Here is a 21,583-nt window from a genome sequence, read left to right as displayed (position 1 = left end):
CCATTCCATTTAGAATGTCCAGAACACTGCTACATCGTAGATGAGATACTGGTTCTGTTCCAACACTACCATTCCATTTAGAATGTCCAGAACACTGCTACATCGTAGATGAGATACTGGTTCTGTTCCAACACTACCATTCCATTTAGAATGTCCAGAACACTGCTACATCGTAGATGAGATACTGGTTCTGTTCCAACACTACCATTCCATTTAGAATGTCCAGAACACTGCTACATCGTAGATGAGATACTGGTTCTGTTCCAACACTACCATTCCATTTAGAATGTCCAGAACACTGCTACATCGTAGATGAGATACTGGTTCTGTTCCAACACTACCATTCCATTTAGAATGTCCAGAACACTGCTACATCGATGAGATGAGATACTGGTTCTGTTCCAACACTACCATTCCATTTAGAATGTCCAGAACACTGCTACATCGTAGATGAGATACTGGTTCTGTTCCAACACTACCATTCCATTTAGAATGTCCAGAACACTGCTACATCGTAGATGAGATACTGGTTCTGTTCCAACACTACCATTCCATTTAGAATGTCCAGAACACTGCTACATCGTAGATGAGATACTGGTTCTGTTCCAACACTACCATTCCATTTAGAATGTCCAGAACACTGCTACATCGCTACATACGAATAGATGAGATGAGATACTGGTTCTGTTCCAACACTACCATTCCATTTAGAATGTCCAGAACACTGCTACATCGTAGATGAGATACTGGTTCTGTTCCAACACTACCATTCCATTTAGAATGTCCAGAACACTGCTACATCGTAGATGAGATACTGGTTCTGTTCCAACACTACCATTCCATTTAGAATGTCCAGAACACTGCTACATCGTAGATGAGATACTGGTTCTGTTCCAACACTACCATTCCATTTAGAATGTCCAGAACACTGCTACATCGTAGATGAGATACTGGTTCTGTTCCAACACTACCATTCCATTTAGAATGTCCAGAACACTGCTACATCGTAGATGAGATACTGGTTCTGTTCCAACACTACCATTCCATTTAGAATGTCCAGAACACTGCTACATCGTAGATGAGATAGAACTGGTTCTGTTCCAACACTACCATTCCATTTAGAATGTCCAGAACACTGCTACATCGTAGATGAGATACTGGTTCTGTTCCAACACTACCATTCCATTTAGAATGTCCAGAACACTGCTACATCGTAGATGAGATACTGGTTCTGTTCCAACACTACCATTCCATTTAGAATGTCCAGAACACTGCTACATCGTAGATGAGATACTGGTTCTGTTCCAACACTACCATTCCATTTAGAATGTCCAGAACACTGCTACATCGTAGATGAGATACTGGTTCTGTTCCAACACTACCATTCCATTTAGAATGTCCAGAACACTGCTACATCGTAGATGAGATACTGGTTCTGTTCCAACACTACCATTCCATTTAGAATGTCCAGAACACTGCTACATCGTAGATGAGATACTGGTTCTGTTCCAACACTACTACATTGTAGATGAGATACTGGTTCTGTTCCAACACTGCTACATCGTAGATGAGATACTGGTTCTGTTCCAACACTACCATTCCATTTAGAATGTCCAGAACACTGCTACATCGTAGATGAGATACTGGTTCTGTTCCAACACTACCATTCCATTTAGAATGTCCAGAACACTGCTACATCGTAGATGAGATACTGGTTCTGTTCCAACACTACCATTCCATTTAGAATGTCCAGAACACTGCTACATCGTAGATGAGATACTGGTTCTGTTCCAACACTACCATTCCATTTAGAATGTCCAGAACACTGCTACATCGTAGATGAGATACTGGTTCTGTTCCAACACTACCATTCCATTTAGAATGTCCAGAACACTGCTACATCGTAGATGAGATACTGGTTCTGTTCCAACACTACCATTCCATTTAGAATGTCCAGAACACTGCTACATCGTAGATGAGATACTGGTTCTGTTCCAACACTACCATTCCATTTAGAATGTCCAGAACACTGCTACATCGTAGATGAGATACTGGTTCTGTTCCAACACTACCATTCCATTTAGAATGTCCAGAACACTGCTACATCGTAGATGAGATACTGGTTCTGTTCCAACACTACCATTCCATTTAGAATGTCCAGAAGAACACTGCTACATCGTAGATGAGATACTGGTTCTGTTCCAACACTACCATTCCATTTAGAATGTCCAGAACACTGCTACATCGTAGATGAGATACTGGTTCTGTTCCAACACTACCATTCCATTTAGAATGTCCAGAACACTGCTACATCGTAGATGAGATACTGGTTCTGTTCCAACACTACCATTCCATTTAGAATGTCCAGAACACTGCTACATCGTAGATGAGATACTGGTTCTGTTCCAACACTACCATTCCATTTAGAATGTCCAGAACACTGCTACATCGTAGATGAGATACTGGTTCTGTTCCAACACTACCATTCCATTTAGAATGTCCAGAACACTGCTACATCGTAGATGAGATACTGGTTCTGTTCCAACACTACCATTCCATTTAGAATGTCCAGAACACTGCTACATCGTAGATGAGATACTGGTTCTGTTCCATTTAGACACTAACATTCCATTTAGAATGTCTGTTCAGAACACCATTTAGACATCACTGTAGATGAGATACTGGTTCTGTTCCAACACTACCATTCCATTTAGAATGTCCAGAACACTGCTACATCGTAGATGAGATACTGGTTCTGTTCCAACACTACCATTCCATTTAGAATGTCCAGAACACTGCTACATCGTAGATGAGATACTGGTTCTGTTCCAACACTACCATTCCATTTAGAATGTCCAGAACACTGCTACATCGTAGATGAGATACTGGTTCTGTTCCAACACTACCATTCCATTTAGAATGTCCAGAACACTGCTACATCGTAGATGAGATACTGGTTCTGTTCCAACACTACCATTCCATTTAGAATGTCCAGAACACTGCTACATCGTAGATGAGATACTGGTTCTGTTCCAACACTACCATTCCATTTAGAATGTCCAGAACACTGATGAGATACTAACATCGTAGATGAGATGAGATACTGGTTCTGTTCCAACACTACCATTCCATTTAGAATGTCCAGAACACTGCTACATCGTAGATGAGATACTGGTTCTGTTCCAACACTACCATTCCATTTAGAATGTCCAGAACACTGCTACATCGTAGATGAGATACTGGTTCTGTTCCAACACTACCATTCCATTTAGAATGTCCAGAACACTGCTACATCGTAGATGAGATACTGGTTCTGTTCCAACACTACCATTCCATTTAGAATGTCCAGAACACTGCTACATCGTAGATGAGATACTGGTTCTGTTCCAACACTACCATTCCATTTAGAATGTCCAGAACACTGCTACATCGTAGATGAGATACTGGTTCTGTTCCAACACTACCATTCCATTTAGAATGTCCAGAACACTGCTACATCGTAGATGAGATACTGGTTCTGTTCCAACACTACCATTCCATTTAGAATGTCCAGAACACTGCTACATCGTAGATGAGATACTGGTTCTGTTCCAACACTACCATTCCATTTAGAATGTCCAGAACACTGCTACATCGTAGATGAGATACTGGTTCTGTTCCAACACTACCATTCCATTTAGAATGTCCAGAACACTGCTACATCGTAGATGAGATACTGGTTCTGTTCCAACACTACCATTCCATTTAGAATGTCCAGAACACTGCTACATCGTAGATGAGATACTGGTTCTGTTCCAACACTACCATTCCATTTAGAATGTCCAGAACACTGCTACATCGAATGTCCAGATGAGATACTGGTTCTGTTCCAACACTACCATTCCATTTAGAATGTCCAGAACACTGCTACATCGTAGATGAGATACTGGTTCTGTTCCAACACTACCATTCCATTTAGAATGTCCAGAACACTGCTACATCGTAGATGAGATACTGGTTCTGTTCCAACACTACCATTCCATTTAGAATGTCCAGAACACTGCTACATCGTAGATGAGATACTGTTCCAACACTACCATTCCATTTAGTTCTGTTCTGGTTCTGTTCCAACACTACCATTCCATTTAGAATGTCCAGAACACTGCTACATCGTAGATGAGATACTGGTTCTGTTCCAACACTACCATTCCATTTAGAATGTCCAGAACACTGCTACATCGTAGATGAGATACTGGTTCTGTTCCAACACTACCATTCCATTTAGAATGTCCAGAACACTGCTACATCGTAGATGAGATACTGGTTCTGTTCCAACACTACTACATCGTAGATGAGATACTGGTTCTGTTCCAACACTACCATTCCATTTAGAATGTCCAGAACACTGCTACATCGTAGATGAGATACTGGTTCTGTTCCAACACTACCATTCCATTTAGAATGTCCAGAACACTGCTACATCGTAGATGAGATACTGGTTCTGTTCCAACACTACCATTCCATTTAGAATGTCCAGAACACTGCTACATCGTAGATGAGATACTGGTTCTGTTCCAACACTATTTAGAATGTCCATTCCATTTGGTTCTGTTCCAGAATGTCCAGAACACTGCTACATCGTAGATGAGATACTGGTTCTGTTCCAACACTACCATTCCATTTAGAATGTCCAGAACACTGCTACATCGTAGATGAGATACTGGTTCTGTTCCAACACTACCATTCCATTTAGAATGTCCAGAACACTGCTACATCGTAGATGAGATACTGGTTCTGTTCCAACACTACCATTCCATTTAGAATGTCCAGAACACTGCTACATCGTAGATGAGATACTGGTTCTGTTCCAACACTACCATTCCATTTAGAATGTCCAGAACACTGCTACATCGTAGATGAGATACTGGTTCTGTTCCAACACTACCATTCCATTTAGAATGTCCAGAACACTGCTACATCGTAGATGAGATACTGGTTCTGTTCCAACACTACCATTCCATTTAGAATGTCCAGAACACTGAATGTCTACATCGTAGATGAGATACTGGTTCTGTTCCAACACTACCATTCCATTTAGAATGTCCAGAACACTGCTACATCGTAGATGAGATACTGGTTCTGTTCCAACACTACCATTCCATTTAGAATGTCCAGAACACTGCTACATCGTAGATGAGATACTGGTTCTGTTCCAACACTACCATTCCATTTAGAATGTCCAGAACACTGCTACATCGTAGATGAGATACTGGTTCTGTTCCAACACTACCATTCCATTTAGAATGTCCAGAACACTGCTACATCGTAGATGAGATACTGGTTCTGTTCCAACACTACCATTCCATTTAGAATGTCCAGAACACTGCTACATCGTAGATGAGATACTGGTTCTGTTCCAACACTACCATTCCATTTAGAATGTCCAGAACACTGCTACATCGTAGATGAGATACTGGTTCTGTTCCAACACTACCATTCCATTTAGAATGTCCAGAACACTGCTACATCGTAGATGAGATACTGGTTCTGTTCCAACACTACCATTCCATTTAGAATGTCCAGAACACTGCTACATCGTAGATGAGATACTGGTTCTGTTCCAACACTACCATTCCATTTAGAATGTCCAGAACACTGCTACATCGTAGATGAGATACTGGTTCTGTTCCAACACTACCATTCCATTTAGAATGTCCAGAACACTGCTACATCGTAGATGAGATACTGGTTCTGTTCCAACACTACCATTCCATTTAGAATGTCCAGAACACTGCTACATCGTAGATGAGATACTGGTTCTGTTCCAACACTACCATTCCATTTAGAATGTCCAGAACACTGCTACATCGTAGATGAGATACTGGTTCTGTTCCAACACTACCATTCCATTTAGAATGTCCAGAACACTGCTACATCGTAGATGAGATACTGGTTCTGTTCCAACACTACCATTCCATTTAGAATGTCCAGAACACTGCTACATCGTAGATGAGATACTGGTTCTGTTCCAACACTACCATTCCATTTAGAATGTCCAGAACACTGCTACATCGTAGATGAGATACTGGTTCTGTTCCAACACTACCATTCCATTTAGAATGTCCAGAACACTGCTACATCGTAGATGAGATACTGGTTCTGTTCCAACACTACCATTCCATTTAGAATGTCCAGAACACTGCTACATCGTAGATGAGATCTGTTCCAACACTACCATTCTGTTTAGAATGTCCAGAACACTGCCAGAACTCCAGACACTGGTTCTGTTCCAACACTACCATTCCATTTAGAATGTCCAGAACACTGCTACATCGTAGATGAGATACTGGTTCTGTTCCAACACTACCATTCCATTTAGAATGTCCAGAACACTGCTACATCGTAGATGAGATACTGGTTCTGTTCCAACACTACCATTCCATTTAGAATGTCCAGAACACTGCTACATCGTAGATGAGATACTGGTTCTGTTCCAACACTACCATTCCATTTAGAATGTCCAGAACACTGCTACATCGTAGATGAGATACTGGTTCTGTTCCAACACTACCATTCCATTTAGAATGTCCAGAACACTGCTACATCGTAGATGAGATACTGGTTCTGTTCCAACACTACCATTCCATTTAGAATGTCCAGAACACTGCTACATCGTAGATGAGATACTGGTTCTGTTCCAACACTACCATTCCATTTAGAATGTCCAGAACACTGCTACATCGTAGATGAGATACTGGTTCTGTTCCAACACTACCATTCCATTTAGAATGTCCAGAACACTGCTACATCGTAGATGAGATACTGGTTCTGTTCCAACACTACCATTCCATTTAGAATGTCCAGAACACTGCTACATCGTAGATGAGATACTGGTTCTGTTCCAACACTACCATTCCATTTAGAATGTCCAGAACACTGCTACATCGTAGATGAGATACTGGTTCTGTTCCAACACTACCATTCCATTTAGAATGTCCAGAACACTGCTACATCGTAGATGAGATACTGGTTCTGTTCCAACACTACCATTCCATTTAGAATGTCCAGAACACTGCTACATCGTAGATGAGATACTGGTTCTGTTCCAACACTACCATTCCATTTAGAATGTCCAGAACACTGCTACATCGTAGATGAGATACTGGTTCTGTTCCAACACTACCATTCCATTTAGAATGTCCAGAACACTGCTACATCGTAGATGAGATACTGGTTCTGTTCCAACACTACCATTCCATTTAGAATGTCCAGAACACTGCTACATCGTAGATGAGATACTGGTTCTGTTCCAACACTACCATTCCATTTAGAATGTCCAGAACACTGCTACATCGTAGATGAGATACTGGTTCTGTTCCAACACTACCATTCCATTTAGAATGTCCAGAACACTGCTACATCGTAGATGAGATACTGGTTCTGTTCCAACACTACCATTCCATTTAGAATGTCCAGAACACTGCTACATCGTAGATGAGATACTGGTTCTGTTCCAACACTACCATTCCATTTAGAATGTCCAGAACACTGCTACATCGTAGATGAGATACTGGTTCTGTTCCAACACTACCATTCCATTTAGAATGTCCAGAACACTGCTACATCGTAGATGAGATACTGGTTCTGTTCCAACACTACCATTCCATTTAGAATGTCCAGAACACTGCTACATCGTAGATGAGATACTGGTTCTGTTCCAACACTACCATTCCATTTAGAATGTCCAGAACACCGCTACATCGTAGATGAGATACTGGTTCTGTTCCAACACTACCATTCCATTTAGAATGTCCAGAACACCGCTACATCGTAGATGAGATACTGGTTCTGTTCCAACACTACCATTCCATTTAGAATGTCCAGAACACTGCTACATCGTAGATGAGATACTGGTTCTGTTCCAACACTACCATTCCATTTAGAATGTCCAGAACACTGCTACATCGTAGATGAGATACTGGTTCTGTTCCAACACTGCTACATCGTAGATGAGATACTGGTTCTGTTCCAACACTACCATTCCATTTAGAATGTCCAGAACACCGCTACATCGTAGATGAGATACTGGTTCTGTTCCAACACTACCATTCCATTTAGAATGTCCAGAACACCGCTACATCGTAGATGAGATACTGGTTCTGTTCCAACACTACCATTCCATTTAGAATGTCCAGAACACCGCTACATCGTAGATGAGATACTGGTTCTGTTCCAACACTACCATTCCATTTAGAATGTCCAGAACACCGCTACATCGTAGATGAGATACTGGTTCTGTTCCAACACTACCATTCCATTTAGAATGTCCAGAACACCGCTACATCGTAGATGAGATACTGGTTCTGTTCCAACACTACCATTCCATTTAGAATGTCCAGAACACCGCTACATCGTAGATGAGATACTGGTTCTGTTCCAACACTACCATTCCATTTAGAATGTCCAGAACACCGCTACATCGTAGATGAGATACTGGTTCTGTTCCAACACTACCATTCCATTTAGAATGTCCAGAACACCGCTACATCGTAGATGAGATACTGGTTCTGTTCCAACACTACCATTCCATTTAGAATGTCCAGAACACCGCTACATCGTAGATGAGATACTGGTTCTGTTTCAACACTACCATTCCATTTAGAATGTCCAGAACACTGCTACATTGTATGTGGTATCTATGCCAGTAGGAAGATAGGAGAGCAGCCACTTTCAGTGCAGTTTGGAATGGAACCCTACAGGTAGGAGTTGAGGGAGGGAGGGAGGAGCCCATCATATCCATTATCCTGAGAATAGCAGGAAGAGGACAGATCGGGTTTTACAATCTATCTCTTCAGGAGAGGAATTATAGAGGTGTCATTTTACGTAAGACAATGGACTGAGAACAACAGAGGAATGTCTTAGAGGACAGGTAGAGGTCTGGAAGAGGAGGAGAGAAGGGAGGAGGAGAGCAGGGAGGAGGAGAGAAGGGAGGAGTAGAGAAGGGAGGAGGAGTAGAGGGAGGAGGAGAGAAGGGAGGAGGGGGAAGGGAGGAGAGAAGGGAAGGGAGGAGAAGAGAAGGGAGGAGGAGTAGAGGGAGGAGGAGAGGAGGAAAAACAAGGTTCCTAATTTTCCCCTCTCGTGCCAGACCGACTGTGTTCTGTTCTCTCCCCCTCGGAAGATGTTAGACAATTGAAGTTATGATGTCATAACTAGATAACACTCTGGAGTCTAGAATCCCATTAGAAAGCAGGAGGCCGAATTCTACTCAGTCAGGATGGCATAATGTCTCTTAAGGAAGAAGGATATTCTACTATTCTTTGTAGTCAGTTCTTCATGGTGAACAAAGGGATTACAAACCGAACCTATTCCGTTCTGACTCTCCACAGCAGTACCAGACCCCAGCCCAGCCACCACCTCCAGCCTCTCCTCCCGTCGTCTCCCCCTCAGAGGGTGACCACCACCCAGCCCAGCCACCACCTCCAGCCTCTCCTCCCGTCGTCTCCCCCTCAGAGGGTGACCACCACCCAGCCCTGCGAGCCTCCGACAGACCCCTGCCCGGCTCCTTCCTCTACTCCTCTGCCACTCATCTCAAACGTCTCCACACCGCCCCCATCTGCTCCTCCAACCCAGAGACAGAGACAGCCCAGCAAGAGCCACCGGGCCTGGTCAGAACCTCCATCGCCTGCTCCCTGGGATCCAACCGTCCAGCCGACGACCAGGAACAAACCCAAGACGACGCAGTCTCCTCCAGCACTGACCCCCAGGGGAGCACTGTGGACCCCCACCTCCAGACCCACCCTTACAGAGTCAGACCCCGAGCCCACCGACGAGGGCCTCCGTCGGGGAAGATCAGCTCGCCCTGCCTGGAGAGGCTGCTCCAGTCCAAGGAGAGCATCATCTCACCCAGAAACATGGGAGGTCAGAGTCCGGGAGGTGGTGGGGAGAGCAGCCGTTCGTAACAGCTAGACTCAGACATGGTCCATGGAGGAGATAAGGACTGATCTGGGCACAGAGTTGACCCGGGAGAGACAGAGCTGTATCTTTCCACAACAGGCTCTCCAATACAGCAGGGGGCAAAGATCGGGGTCTGAGCAGGACGCTGTCTCTTTAAGAGCTGTGTGTCATGTGATCCATCATGTGATCTAACTACGGTTTGTTTATCTGCAGTAAGACACTGAGACATGGAGGAGAGGAGACATATTATAGACCTGCAGTAAGACACTGAGACATGGAGGAGACATATTATAGACCTGCAGTAAGACACTGAGACATGGAGGAGAGGAGACATATTATAGACCTGCAGTAAGACACTGAGACATGGAGGAGACATATTATAGACCTGCAGTAAGACACAGAGACATGGAGGAGACATATTATAGACCTGCAGTAAGACACTGAGACATGGAGGAGACATATTATAGACCTGCAGTAAGACACAGAGACATGGAGGAGACATATTATAGACCTGCAGTAAGACACTGAGACATGGAGGAGACATATTATAGACCTGCAGTAAGACACTGAGACATGGAGGAGAGGAGACATATTATAGACCTGCAGTAAGACACTGAGACATGGAGGAGACATATTGAGTTGGAGACATTATTATAGGCCTGAGTTGGAGTTGAGACATATTATGGACCTGCAGTAAGACAGTTGGAGGAGAGAGAGAGAAACATATTATCCTGGCACTGAGACATGTTGGACTTATCTGGACCTGAGGAAGTTGAGTTGGACATATTATCTGGCACTGAGGGAGTTGAGTTGGATATTATAGACTGCAGTAAGACACTGAGACATGGAGGAGAGGGACATATTATGGACCTGCAGGGAAGACACTGAGACATGGAGGAGACATATTATAGACCTGCAGTAAGACACAGAGACATGAGGGACTATATAGACTGGTAAGACCTGAGGAGGAGTTGGACATATTATAGACCTGGCCACTGAGACATGGAGGAGGACTTATCTGGCCTGCAGTAAGACACTGAGACATGGAGTTGGACTTATCTGGCACTGAGGAAGTTGAGGACTTATCTGGCCTGCAGTAAGTTAAACTTATCTGGACTGAGGAAGTTGAGTTCTACGTAAGACATCTGGACTGAGGAGAGGAGACATAAACAAAACTGAGTTGGTTTTATCTGGCCTGAGGACAGACAGAGTTGAGTTGGACTTATCTGGCCTTATCTGGCCTGAGGAAGTTGAGTTGGACTTATCTGGCCTGAGGAAGTTGAGTTGGACTTATCTGGCCTGAGGAAGTTGGACTTATCTGGCCTGAGGAAGTTGAGTTGGACTTATCTGGCCTGAGGAAGTTGGACTTATCTGGCCTGAGGAAGTTGAGTTGGACTTATCTGGCCTGAGGAAGTTGGACTTATCTGGCCTGAGGAAGTTGAGTTGGACTTATCTGGCCTGAGGAAGTTGGACTTATCTGGCCTGTGGAAGTTGGACTTATCTGGCCTGAGGAAGTTGGACTTATCTGGCCTGAGGAAGTTGAGGGAGATCAGATGGATAAATGGTTGGACTGGATAGCCTGGTTTCCCATCTGGGAACAAGAAGGGTCTTAAAAGCAGGAATAATAACTGGGATATGGGTTCTCGTTATTCCGACAGCTGACAGAATGTGATTAGATCTCAAATGGCCCCCTGATATCCCTCCTGGTAGAGGAGTATCCCATGTGAAATGTAACTAACCACTCACTCAGCTCTGACAGTTGGACTCTTCCTTCATTCAGTCCACTTGTTTTTGTTAGTTGACACAGTAGCGCGACCTCATGTTGACACCATGTCCTCGTTGGACCATAGATAGGATCAACAACAACAACAACAACAACAACGAGACAACCTGACGTCAGCCATTCCACCTATCAGCTTGGCCCTGACACGACTCCCTGATCCTCCTGTGTGACACGCCAAGGGACACTGTGGAGACCTTGAACTACACAAAGAGAAGATTTATCTGGTCACCGGCAGACAGACAGACAGTGCCTGTCAAGCATTTCACTTGGGCTGTAATGTGGTGAACTGAGAGAGATGGAGAGAGAGACAGACAGAATATAACAACAGAGAGAGACAGAACAGACTATGAAGACAGAGAGAGAGAGACAGACTATGAAGACAGAGGGAGAGAGAGACTATGAAGACAGAGAGAGAGACAGACTATGAAGACAGAGAGACAGACAGACTATGAAGACAGAGAGAGAGAGAGAGAGACAGAGAGACTATAACAACAGAGAGAGACAGAGACAGACTATGAAGACAGAGAGAGAGACAGACTATGAAGACAGAGAGAGAGACAGACTATGAAGACAGAGAGAGAGAGACAGACAGACTATAACAACAGAGAGAGACAGAGACAGACTATGAAGACAGAGAGAGAGAGACAGACTATGAAGACAGAGAGAGAGAGACAGACTATGAAGACAGAGAGAGAGAGACAGACTATGAAGACAGAGAGAGACTATGAAGACAGAGAGACTATGAAGACAGAGAGACAGACTATGAAGACAGAGAGACTATGAAGACAGAGAGAGAGACAGACTATGAAGACAGAGAGACAGACTATGAAGACAGAGAGACAGACTATGAAGACAGAGAGACAGATAGACTATGAAGACAGAGAGAGAGAGAGACTATAACAGACAGAGAGAGACAGATAGACTATGAAGACAGAGAGAGAGACAGACTATGAAGACAGAGAGAGAGACAGACTATGAAGACAGAGAGAGACAGATAGACTATGAAGACAGAGAGACAGACTATGAAGACAGAGAGAGAGAGAGACAGAGAGACTATGAAGACAGAGAGAGACAGACTATGAAGACAGACAGAGAGAGAGAGACAGACTATGAAGACAGAGACAGACAGAGAGAGAGAGACAGTCTTCCATAGAGAGCCTTAGATACAGAGTGAGGGACAATATAACAGCCCCAGTCCCTCCTACCAGCCATTTCCTGTTCTATCCAGTTAACCATTAACTCTGACAATCCTTCTACACACCAGATAATGGCTGGGTCCCCAATGGTGCCATTTGGGATGCAGTCAATGTGGGAATCCTATCTGACACCAGATACCATGTGATGTAAACAACAATATCTGACACCAGATACCAGATACCATGTGATGTAAACAACAATATCTGACACCAGATACTAGATACCATGTGATGTAAACAACAATATCTGACACCAGATACTAGATACCATGTGATGTAAACAACAATAACTGACACCAGATACCATGTGATGTAAACAACAATATCTGACACCAGATACTAGATACCATGTGATGTAAACAACAATATCTAACACCAGATACCATGTGATGTAAACAACAATATCTGACACCAGATACCATGTGATGTAAACAACAATATCTGACACCAGATACCATGTGATGTAAACAACCATATCTGACACCAGATACCATGTGATGTAAACAACAATATCTGACACCAGATACTAGATACCATGTGATGTAAACAACAATATCTGACACCAGATACTAGATACCATGTGATGTAAACAACAATATCTGACACCAGATACCATGTGATAAAACAACAATATCTGACACCAGATACTAGATACCATGTGATGTAAACAACAATATCTGACACCAGATACCATGTGATAACAACAACAATATCTGACACCAGATACCATGTGATGTAAACAACAATATCTGACACCAGATACCATGTGATGTAAACAACCATATCTGACACCAGATACCATGTGATGTAAACAACAATATCTGACACCAGATACCATGTGATGTAAACAACAATATCTGACACCAGATACTAGATAACATGTGATGTAAACAACAATATCTGACACCAGATACTAGATACCATGTGATGTAAACAACAATATCTAACACCAGATACCATGTGATGTAAACAACAATATCTGACACCAGATACTAGATACCATGTGATGTAAACAACAATATCTAACACCAGATACCATGTGATAACAACAACAATATCTGACACCAGATACCATGTGATGTAAACAACAATATCTGACACCAGATACCATGTGATGTAAACAACAATATCTGACACCAGATACCATGTGATGTAAACAACAATATCTGACACCAGATACCATGTGATGTAAACAACAATATCTGACACCAGATACCATGTGATGTAAACAACAATATCTGACACCAGATACCATGTGATGTAAACAACAATATCTGACACCAGATACCATGTGATGTAAACAACAATATCTGACACCAGATACTAGATACCATGTGATGTAAACAACAATATCTGACACCAGATACCATGTGATAAACAACAATATCTGACACCAGATACTAGATACCATGTGATGTAAACAACAATATCTGACACCAGATACTAGATACCATGTGATGTAAACAACAACATCTGATTCTAAACTGGCTCATGTGTGAACAACATCTGATTCTAAACTGGCTCATGTGTGAACAACATCTGACACCAGATACCATGTGATGTAAACAACAACATCTGACACCAGATACCATGTGATGTAAACAACAACATCTGATTCTAAACTGGCTCATGTGTGAACAACATCTGACACCAGATACCATGTGATGTAAACAACAACATCTGATTCTAAACTGGCTCATGTGTGAACAACATCTGACACCAGATACCATGTGATGTAAACAACAACATCTGATTCTAAACTGGCTCATGTGTGAACAACATCTGATTCTAAACTGGCTCATGTGTGAACAACATCTGACACCAGATACCATGTGACGTAAACAACAACATCTGACACCAGATACCATGTGACGTAAACAACAACATCTGATTCTAAACTGGCTCATGTGTGAACAACATCTGATTCTAAACTGGCTCATGTGTGAACAACATCTGATTCTAAACTGGCTCATGTGTGAACAACATCTGATTCTAAACTGGCTCATGTGTGAACAACATCTGATTCTAAACTGGCTTATGTGTGAACAACATCTGATTCTAAACTGGCTCATGTGTGAACAACATCTGATTCTAAACTGGCTCATGTGTGAACAACATCTGACACCAGATACCATGTGACGTAAACAACAACATCTGATTCTAAACTGGCTCATGTGTGAACAACATCTGACACCAGATACCATGTGACGTAAACAACAACATCTGACACCAGTTACCATGTGATGTAAACAACAACATCTGACACCAGTTACCATGTGATGTAAACAACAACATCTGATTCTAAACTGGCTCATGTGTGAACAACATCTGATTCTAAACTGGCTCATGTGTGAACAACATCTGATTCTAAACTGGCTCATGTGTGAACAACATCTGATTCTAAACTGGCTCATGTGTGAACAACATCTGATTCTAAACTGGCTCATGTGTGAACATCTGATTCTAAACTGGCTCAACAACATCTGACACCAGATACCAGATACCATGTGAAGTAAACAACACACACATTGTTAAACAGAGTCTTCTGACTCAAACGATGGGAAGGAGTTTTTGGTCTGTTGTTGTGTACATATTTGTTTGGGGGGGACAATGTTCCAAGGTTGATTTACTTTACCTCCCTAAAAGGTGGCCTTTTGTGACATTTTTATACTATAATAAAAAATAAAATGTGATGATATTTTGTTTTCCTGCGAAACAAAGTGTTTCTCCATTTGTATTATAATTGTAATATTCTGATTTCACGTTGGTTTAATTTCTAAACCGACCACTTCCAAGACCCCACTATTGATCACAGAATAAACTTGAACAAGTCCGTTCTGAAGCATTTTATTGTGGTTTTGTTCCAGCTTTAGGAAACACAGCATTGGCAATTTAAAAAAAAATGAAAACAAAAATAAATATGGATATTTAAGGGAAAACATTTTCCTTAACTGAAACATTATACACAATTGTACAACATCATTTTAAATGTTCTTCTTCATTTGGGGTGAATGAATATACTCTTATACACATTTTCCCAACGACTAAATAAACATACCTCCATGCTAAAAAAACCCTGAAAGAAATGAAGCGATGAAAAAAAAACAACCAGAATAATAATAATAATAATAATAATAATACTCAATGAACTGCTTCTGGTTTTTTAAAATTTGCTTTAATAAAAACAAAAAAACATTACTAATAAAAACCCATTCGGTGAAAAATAAAAACATTGCATTAAATCCATCCATTATATGTTATGTGTTGAGAGCGGTAGAGAAACATGGAATAAGTGAGCCGGGTCTTTTTCCATACAGGTAAATTAACACTCTGTTGTTGCTGCTCTGTGACTTCCTACTGTACGTTCATAACGGGCAACGAAGAAGATGCCCTCCTTCTGGGTTTCTGCTGCGTGACGCTCTGTGAGAGGACAGTCTATATTCCATCCAGGCCCGGTCTGTCCTGGGTCTCGTTGTGTGTGTGTGTGTGTGTGTGTGTGTGTGTGTGTGTGTGTGTGTGAGGGTCTGTGAGAGGAGAGGACAGTCTATATTCTATCCAGGCCCGGTCTTTCCTGGGTCTCGTTGTGTGTGTGTTGTGTGTGTGTGTGTGTGGTGAGGGTCTGTGAGAGGAGAGGACAGTCTATATTCTATCCAGGCCCGGTCTTTCCTGGGTCTCGTTGTGTGTGTGTTTGTGTGTGTGTGTGTGGTGAGGGTCTGTGAGAGGAGAGGACAGTCTATATTCTATCCAGGCCCGGTCTTTCCTGGGTTGTGTGTGTGTGTGTGTGTGTGTGTGTGGTGAGGGTCTGTGAGAGGAGAGGAAAGTGCATCTGGACTGGGCAGACTGTGGTTGGTCAGTAGTCGGTGTCCGAGCCCTCGGCGTTGTCTAAGTTGTGTGTGTGTGTGTGTGTGTGTGGTGAGGGTGCATCTGGTCTGGGCAGACTGTGGTTGGTCAGTAGTCGGTGTCCGAGCCCTCGGCGTTGTCTACGTTGCGTGACAACATGTAGTTGTCCATGTCGATGGAGCGACAGTTGTTGATGGCGTAGCGGAGTCTCTCTGCCATCACCGTCTGGCTGGAGTAAGGAGGCAGGCGCAGCTGGAAGAAACAGGTCTGGGAGGTCGGCAGGCTGTCATATGGCTGTATGAGGGGGGGGGGCAGAGAGAGAGAGGGGGGACAGAGAGAGGGGGGCAGAGAGAGAGAGGGGGGCAGAGAGAGAGATGGGGGAGAGGGGGGTAGAGAGAGACGGGGGGAGGCAGAGAGAGAGGTGGGGGAAGAGGTAGAGAGAGAGGTGGGGAAGAGAGAGAGAGAGGGGGGTAGAGGAAGAGAGAGAGGGGGTAGAGAGAGGTGGGGGAAGAGGTCGAGAGAGAGGTGGGGGAAGAGGAAGAGAGAGAGGTGGGGGAAGAGAGAGAGAGAGAGGGGGGGGAGGGAACAGAGAGAGAGAGGTGGGGGTAGAGAGAGGTGGGGGAAGAGGTAGAGAGAGAGGTGGGGGAAGAGGTAGAGAGAGAGGTGGGGGAAGAGGAAGAGAGAGAGGTGGGGGAAGAGAGAGAGAGAGGGGGGGGAACAGAGAGAGAGAGGTGGGGGTAGAGAGAGGTGGGGAAGAGGTAGAGAGAGAGTGGGGGAAGAGGTAGAGAGAGAGGTGGGGGAAGAGGAAGAGAGAGAGGTGCGGGAAGAGAGAGAGAGAGGGGGAGGGAACAGAGAGAGAGAGGTGGGGGTAGAGAGAGGTGGGGGAAGAGGTAGAGAGAGTGGTGGGGGAAGAGGTAGAGAGAGGTGGGGGAAGAGGTAGAGAGAGGTGGGGAAGAGGAAGAGAGAGAGGTGGGGGAAGAGGAAGAGAGAGAGGTGGGGAAGAGATAGAGGGGGAGGGAACAGAGAGAGAGAGGTGGGGGTAGAGAGAGGTAGAGAGAGGTGGGGGAAGAGGTAGAGAGAGAGGTGGGGGAAGAGGTAGAGAGAGAGGTGGGGGTAGAGAGAGGTGGGGGAAGAGGTAGAGAGAGGTGGGGGTAGAGGTAGAGAGAGAGGTGGGGGTGGAACAGAGAGAGAGAGGTGGGGGAAGAGGTAGAGAGAGAGGTGGGGGAAGAGGTAGAGAGAGAGGTGGGGGAAGAGGTAGAGAGAGAGGTGGGGGAAGAGGTAGAGAGAGAGGTGGGGGAAGAGGTAGAGAGAGAGGTGGGGGAAGAGGTAGAGAGAGAGGTGGGGGAAGAGGTAGAGAGAGAGAGGTGGGGGAAGAGGTAGAGAGAGAGGTGTTCATTACATCATCAACATTCTCTTGTAATAAATGTATCTTCTCCATTTAAATGTGTGTAGTTCTGTCTTTGAGTTGTTCTTCTATTGGCAGAGAAATGCATTGGCATTTAGACTGGGGGAACACACACTGGCCTTTAGACTGGGGGAACACACTGGCTTTTAGACTGGGGGAACACACTGGCCTTTAGACTGGGGGAACACACGGGCATTTAGACTGGGGGAACACACTGGCATTTAGACTGGGGGAACACACTGGCATTTAGACTGGGGGAACACACTGGCCTTTAGACTGGGGGAACACACTCTGGCATTTAGACTGGGGGAACACACACTGGCCTTTAGACTGGGGGAACACACTGGCATTTAGACTGGGGGAACACACTGGCCTTTAGACTGGGGGAACACACTGGCATTTAGACTGGGGGAACACACTGGCATTTAGCCTGGGGGAACACACACAGGCATTTAGACTGGGGGAACACACTGGCTTTTAGACTGGGGGAACACACACTGGCCTTTAGACTGGGGGAACACACGGGCATTTAGACTGGGGGAACACACGGGCATTTAGACTGGGGGAACACACACTGGCCTTTAGACTGGGGGAACACACTGGCTTTTAGACTGGGGGAACACACACTGGCCTTTAGACTGGGGGAACACACGGGCATTTAGACTGGGAGAACACACGGGCATTTAGACTGGGGGAACACACACTGGCCTTTAGACTGGGGGAACACACGGGCATTTAGACTGGGGGAACACACACTGGCCTTTAGACTGGGGGAACACACACTGGCCTTTAGACTGGGGGAACACACAGGCATTTAGACTGGGGGAACACACACTGGCCTTTAGACTGGGGGAACACACACTGGCCTTTAGACTGGGGGAATACACGGGCATTTAGACTGGGGGAACACACACTGGCCTTTAGACTGGGGGAACACACACTGTCCTTTAGACTGGTGGAACACACGGGCATTTAGACTGGGGGAACACACACTGGCCTTTAGACTGGGGGAACACACGGGCATTTAGACTGGGGGAACACACACTGGCCTTTAGACTGGGGGAACACACGGGCATTTAGACTGGGGGAACACACACTGGCCTTTAGACTGGGGGAACACACACTGGCATTTAGACTGGGGGAACACACGGGCATTTAGACTGGGGGAACACACAGGCATTTAGACTGGGGGAACACACACTGGCCTTTAGACTGGGGGAACACACTCTGGCCTTTAGACTGGGGGAACACACTCTGGCCTTTAGACTGGGGGAACACACTCTGGCCTTTAGACTGGGGGAACACACTGGCATTTAGACTGGGGGAACACACACTGGCATTTAGACTGGGGGAACACACACTGGCATTTAGACTGGGGGAACACACACTGGCATTTAGACTGGGGGAACACACACTGGCCTTTAGACTGGGGGAACACACTGGGGGGAACACACTGGGATTTAGACTGGGGGAACACACACTGGGATTTAGACTGGGGGAACACACTGGCTTTCAGACTGGGGGAACACACTGGCATTTAGACTGGGGGAACACACACTGGCATTTAGACTGGGGGAACACACACTGGCCTTTAGACTGGGGGATCACACACTGGGATTTAGACTGGGGGAACACACACTGGCCTTTAGACTGGGGGAACACACACTGGCATTTAGACTGGGGGAACACACACTGGCATTTAGACTGGGGGAACACACACTGGCATTTAGACTGGGGGAACACACACTGGCATTTAGACTGGGGGAACACACACTGGCATTTAGACTGGGGGAACACACACTGGCATTTAGACTGGGGGAACACACACTGGCATTTAGACTGGGGGAACACACACTGGCCTTTAGACTGGGGGAACACACTGGGATTTAGACTGGGGGAACACACACTGGGATTTAGACTGGGGGAACACACTGGGATTTAGACTGGGGGAACACACACTGGCATTTAGACTGGGGGAACACACTATCTTTTAGACTGGGGGAACACACACTGGCATTTAGACTGGGGGAACACACACTGGCATTTAGACTGGGGAACACACACTGGCATTTAGACTGGGGGAACACACACTGGCCTTTAGACTGGGGGAACACACTGGGATTTAGACTGGGGGAACACACACTGGGATTTAGACTGGGGGAACACACTGGGATTTAGACTGGGGGAACACACACTGGCATTTAGACTGGGGGAACACACTATCTTTTAGACTGGGGAACACACACTGGCATTTAGACTGGGGGAACACACACTGGCATTTAGACTGGGGGAACACACTGGCTTTTAGACTGGGGGAACACACACTGGCATTTAGACTGGGGGAACACACACTGGCATTTAGACTGGGGGAACACACTGGCTTTTAGACTGGGGGAACACACACTGGCCTTTAGACTGGGGGAACACACGGGCATTTAGACTGGGGGAACACACGGGCATTTAGACTGGGGGAACACACACTGGCCTTTAGACTGGGGGAACACACACTGGCCTTTAGACTGGGGGAACACACACTGGCCTTTAGACTGGGGGAACACACTGGCTTTCAGACTGGGGGAACACACTGGCTTTTAGACTGAGGGAACACACACTGGCTTTTAGACTGGGGGAACACACACTGGCTTTTAGACTGGGGGAACACACACTGGCATTTAGACTGGGGGAACACACACTGGCTTTTAGACTGAGGGAACACACACTGGCTTTTAGACTGGGGGAACACACACTGGCATTTAGACTGGGGGAACACACACTGGCTTTTAGACTGGGGGAACACACACTGGCATTTAGACTGGGGGAACACACACTGGCCTTTAGACTGGGGGAACACACACTGGCTTTTAGACTGGGGGAACACACACTGTCATTTAGACTGGGGGAACACACACTGGCCTTTAGACTGGGGGATCACACTGGCTTTTAGACTGGGGGAACACACACTGGCATTTAGACTGGGGAACACACTGGCTTTTAGACTGGGGGAACACACACTGGCATTTAGACTGGGGGAACACACTGGCTTTTAGACTGGGGGAACACACACTGGCATTTAGACTGGGGGAACACACACTGGCATTTAGACTGGGGGAACACACTGGAATTTAGACTGGGGGAACACACACTGGCATTTAGACTGGGGGAACACACACAGGCATTTAGACTGGGGGAACACACACTGGCCTTTAGCCTGGGGGAACACACACTGGCATTTAGACTGGGGGAACACACACTGGCCTTTAGACTGGGGGAACACACACTGGCATTTAGACTGGGGGAACACACACTGGCCTTTAGACTGGGGGAACACACACTGGCCTTTAGACTGGGGGAACACACACTGGCTTTTAGACTGGGGGAACACACACTGGCTTTTAGACTGGGGGAACACACACTGGCCTTTAGACT

At 45.1% G+C, this 21,583-nt stretch overlaps 2 protein-coding genes and 2 long non-coding RNA genes across 7 annotated transcripts in view; 2 read left to right on the top strand and 2 right to left on the bottom strand.

Moving 5' to 3' along the window:
- Nucleotides 1–9,951, top strand: part of LOC127924821 (uncharacterized) — a 35,006-nt gene extending 25,055 nt beyond the window's left edge. For both annotated transcript variants that reach the window (XM_052509441.1, XM_052509442.1), the window contains exon 6: nucleotides 9,366–9,951. In XM_052509441.1, the coding sequence (XP_052365401.1) occupies nucleotides 9,366–9,938 (573 nt within the window). In that variant the 3' untranslated portion in view covers nucleotides 9,939–9,951. The remainder of the gene's footprint in view (nucleotides 1–9,365) is intronic.
- Nucleotides 9,952–10,118: 167 nt separating this feature from the next.
- Nucleotides 10,119–10,578, bottom strand: LOC127924824 (uncharacterized). 3 transcript variants are annotated; one of them, XR_008118916.1, is made up of 3 exons: nucleotides 10,445–10,569; nucleotides 10,277–10,402; nucleotides 10,119–10,229 (listed from the first exon to the last, which is right to left on the bottom strand). It is a non-coding gene; the product is annotated as an uncharacterized LOC127924824 (long non-coding RNA). The 3 variants fall into 3 exon arrangements; XR_008118915.1 differs by having other exon boundaries at nucleotides 10,141–10,276; nucleotides 10,319–10,444; nucleotides 10,487–10,578; XR_008118914.1 differs by having other exon boundaries at nucleotides 10,141–10,276; nucleotides 10,319–10,402.
- A 585-nt stretch (nucleotides 10,579–11,163) lies between these two features.
- LOC127924823 (uncharacterized) lies at nucleotides 11,164–15,362 on the top strand. Its single transcript, XR_008118913.1, has 4 exons — nucleotides 11,164–13,528; nucleotides 13,564–14,282; nucleotides 14,498–15,047; nucleotides 15,110–15,362. It is a non-coding gene; the product is annotated as an uncharacterized LOC127924823 (long non-coding RNA).
- Nucleotides 15,363–15,743: 381 nt separating this feature from the next.
- Nucleotides 15,744–21,583, bottom strand: part of LOC127924822 (probable E3 ubiquitin-protein ligase HERC1) — a 39,530-nt gene continuing 33,690 nt past the window's right edge. Inside the window, exon 11 of the mRNA XM_052509443.1 lies at nucleotides 15,744–17,046. The gene's annotated coding sequence lies outside the window, so the exon portion shown is untranslated. The remainder of the gene's footprint in view (nucleotides 17,047–21,583) is intronic.

This window comes from Oncorhynchus keta, unplaced genomic scaffold (assembly GCF_023373465.1).
Source record: "Oncorhynchus keta strain PuntledgeMale-10-30-2019 unplaced genomic scaffold, Oket_V2 Un_contig_4578_pilon_pilon, whole genome shotgun sequence".
NCBI lineage: Eukaryota > Metazoa > Chordata > Actinopteri > Salmoniformes > Salmonidae > Oncorhynchus > Oncorhynchus keta.
Note: the sequence above shows the minus strand (reverse complement) of the source record. Positions and strands in the feature narration are given on the sequence as shown.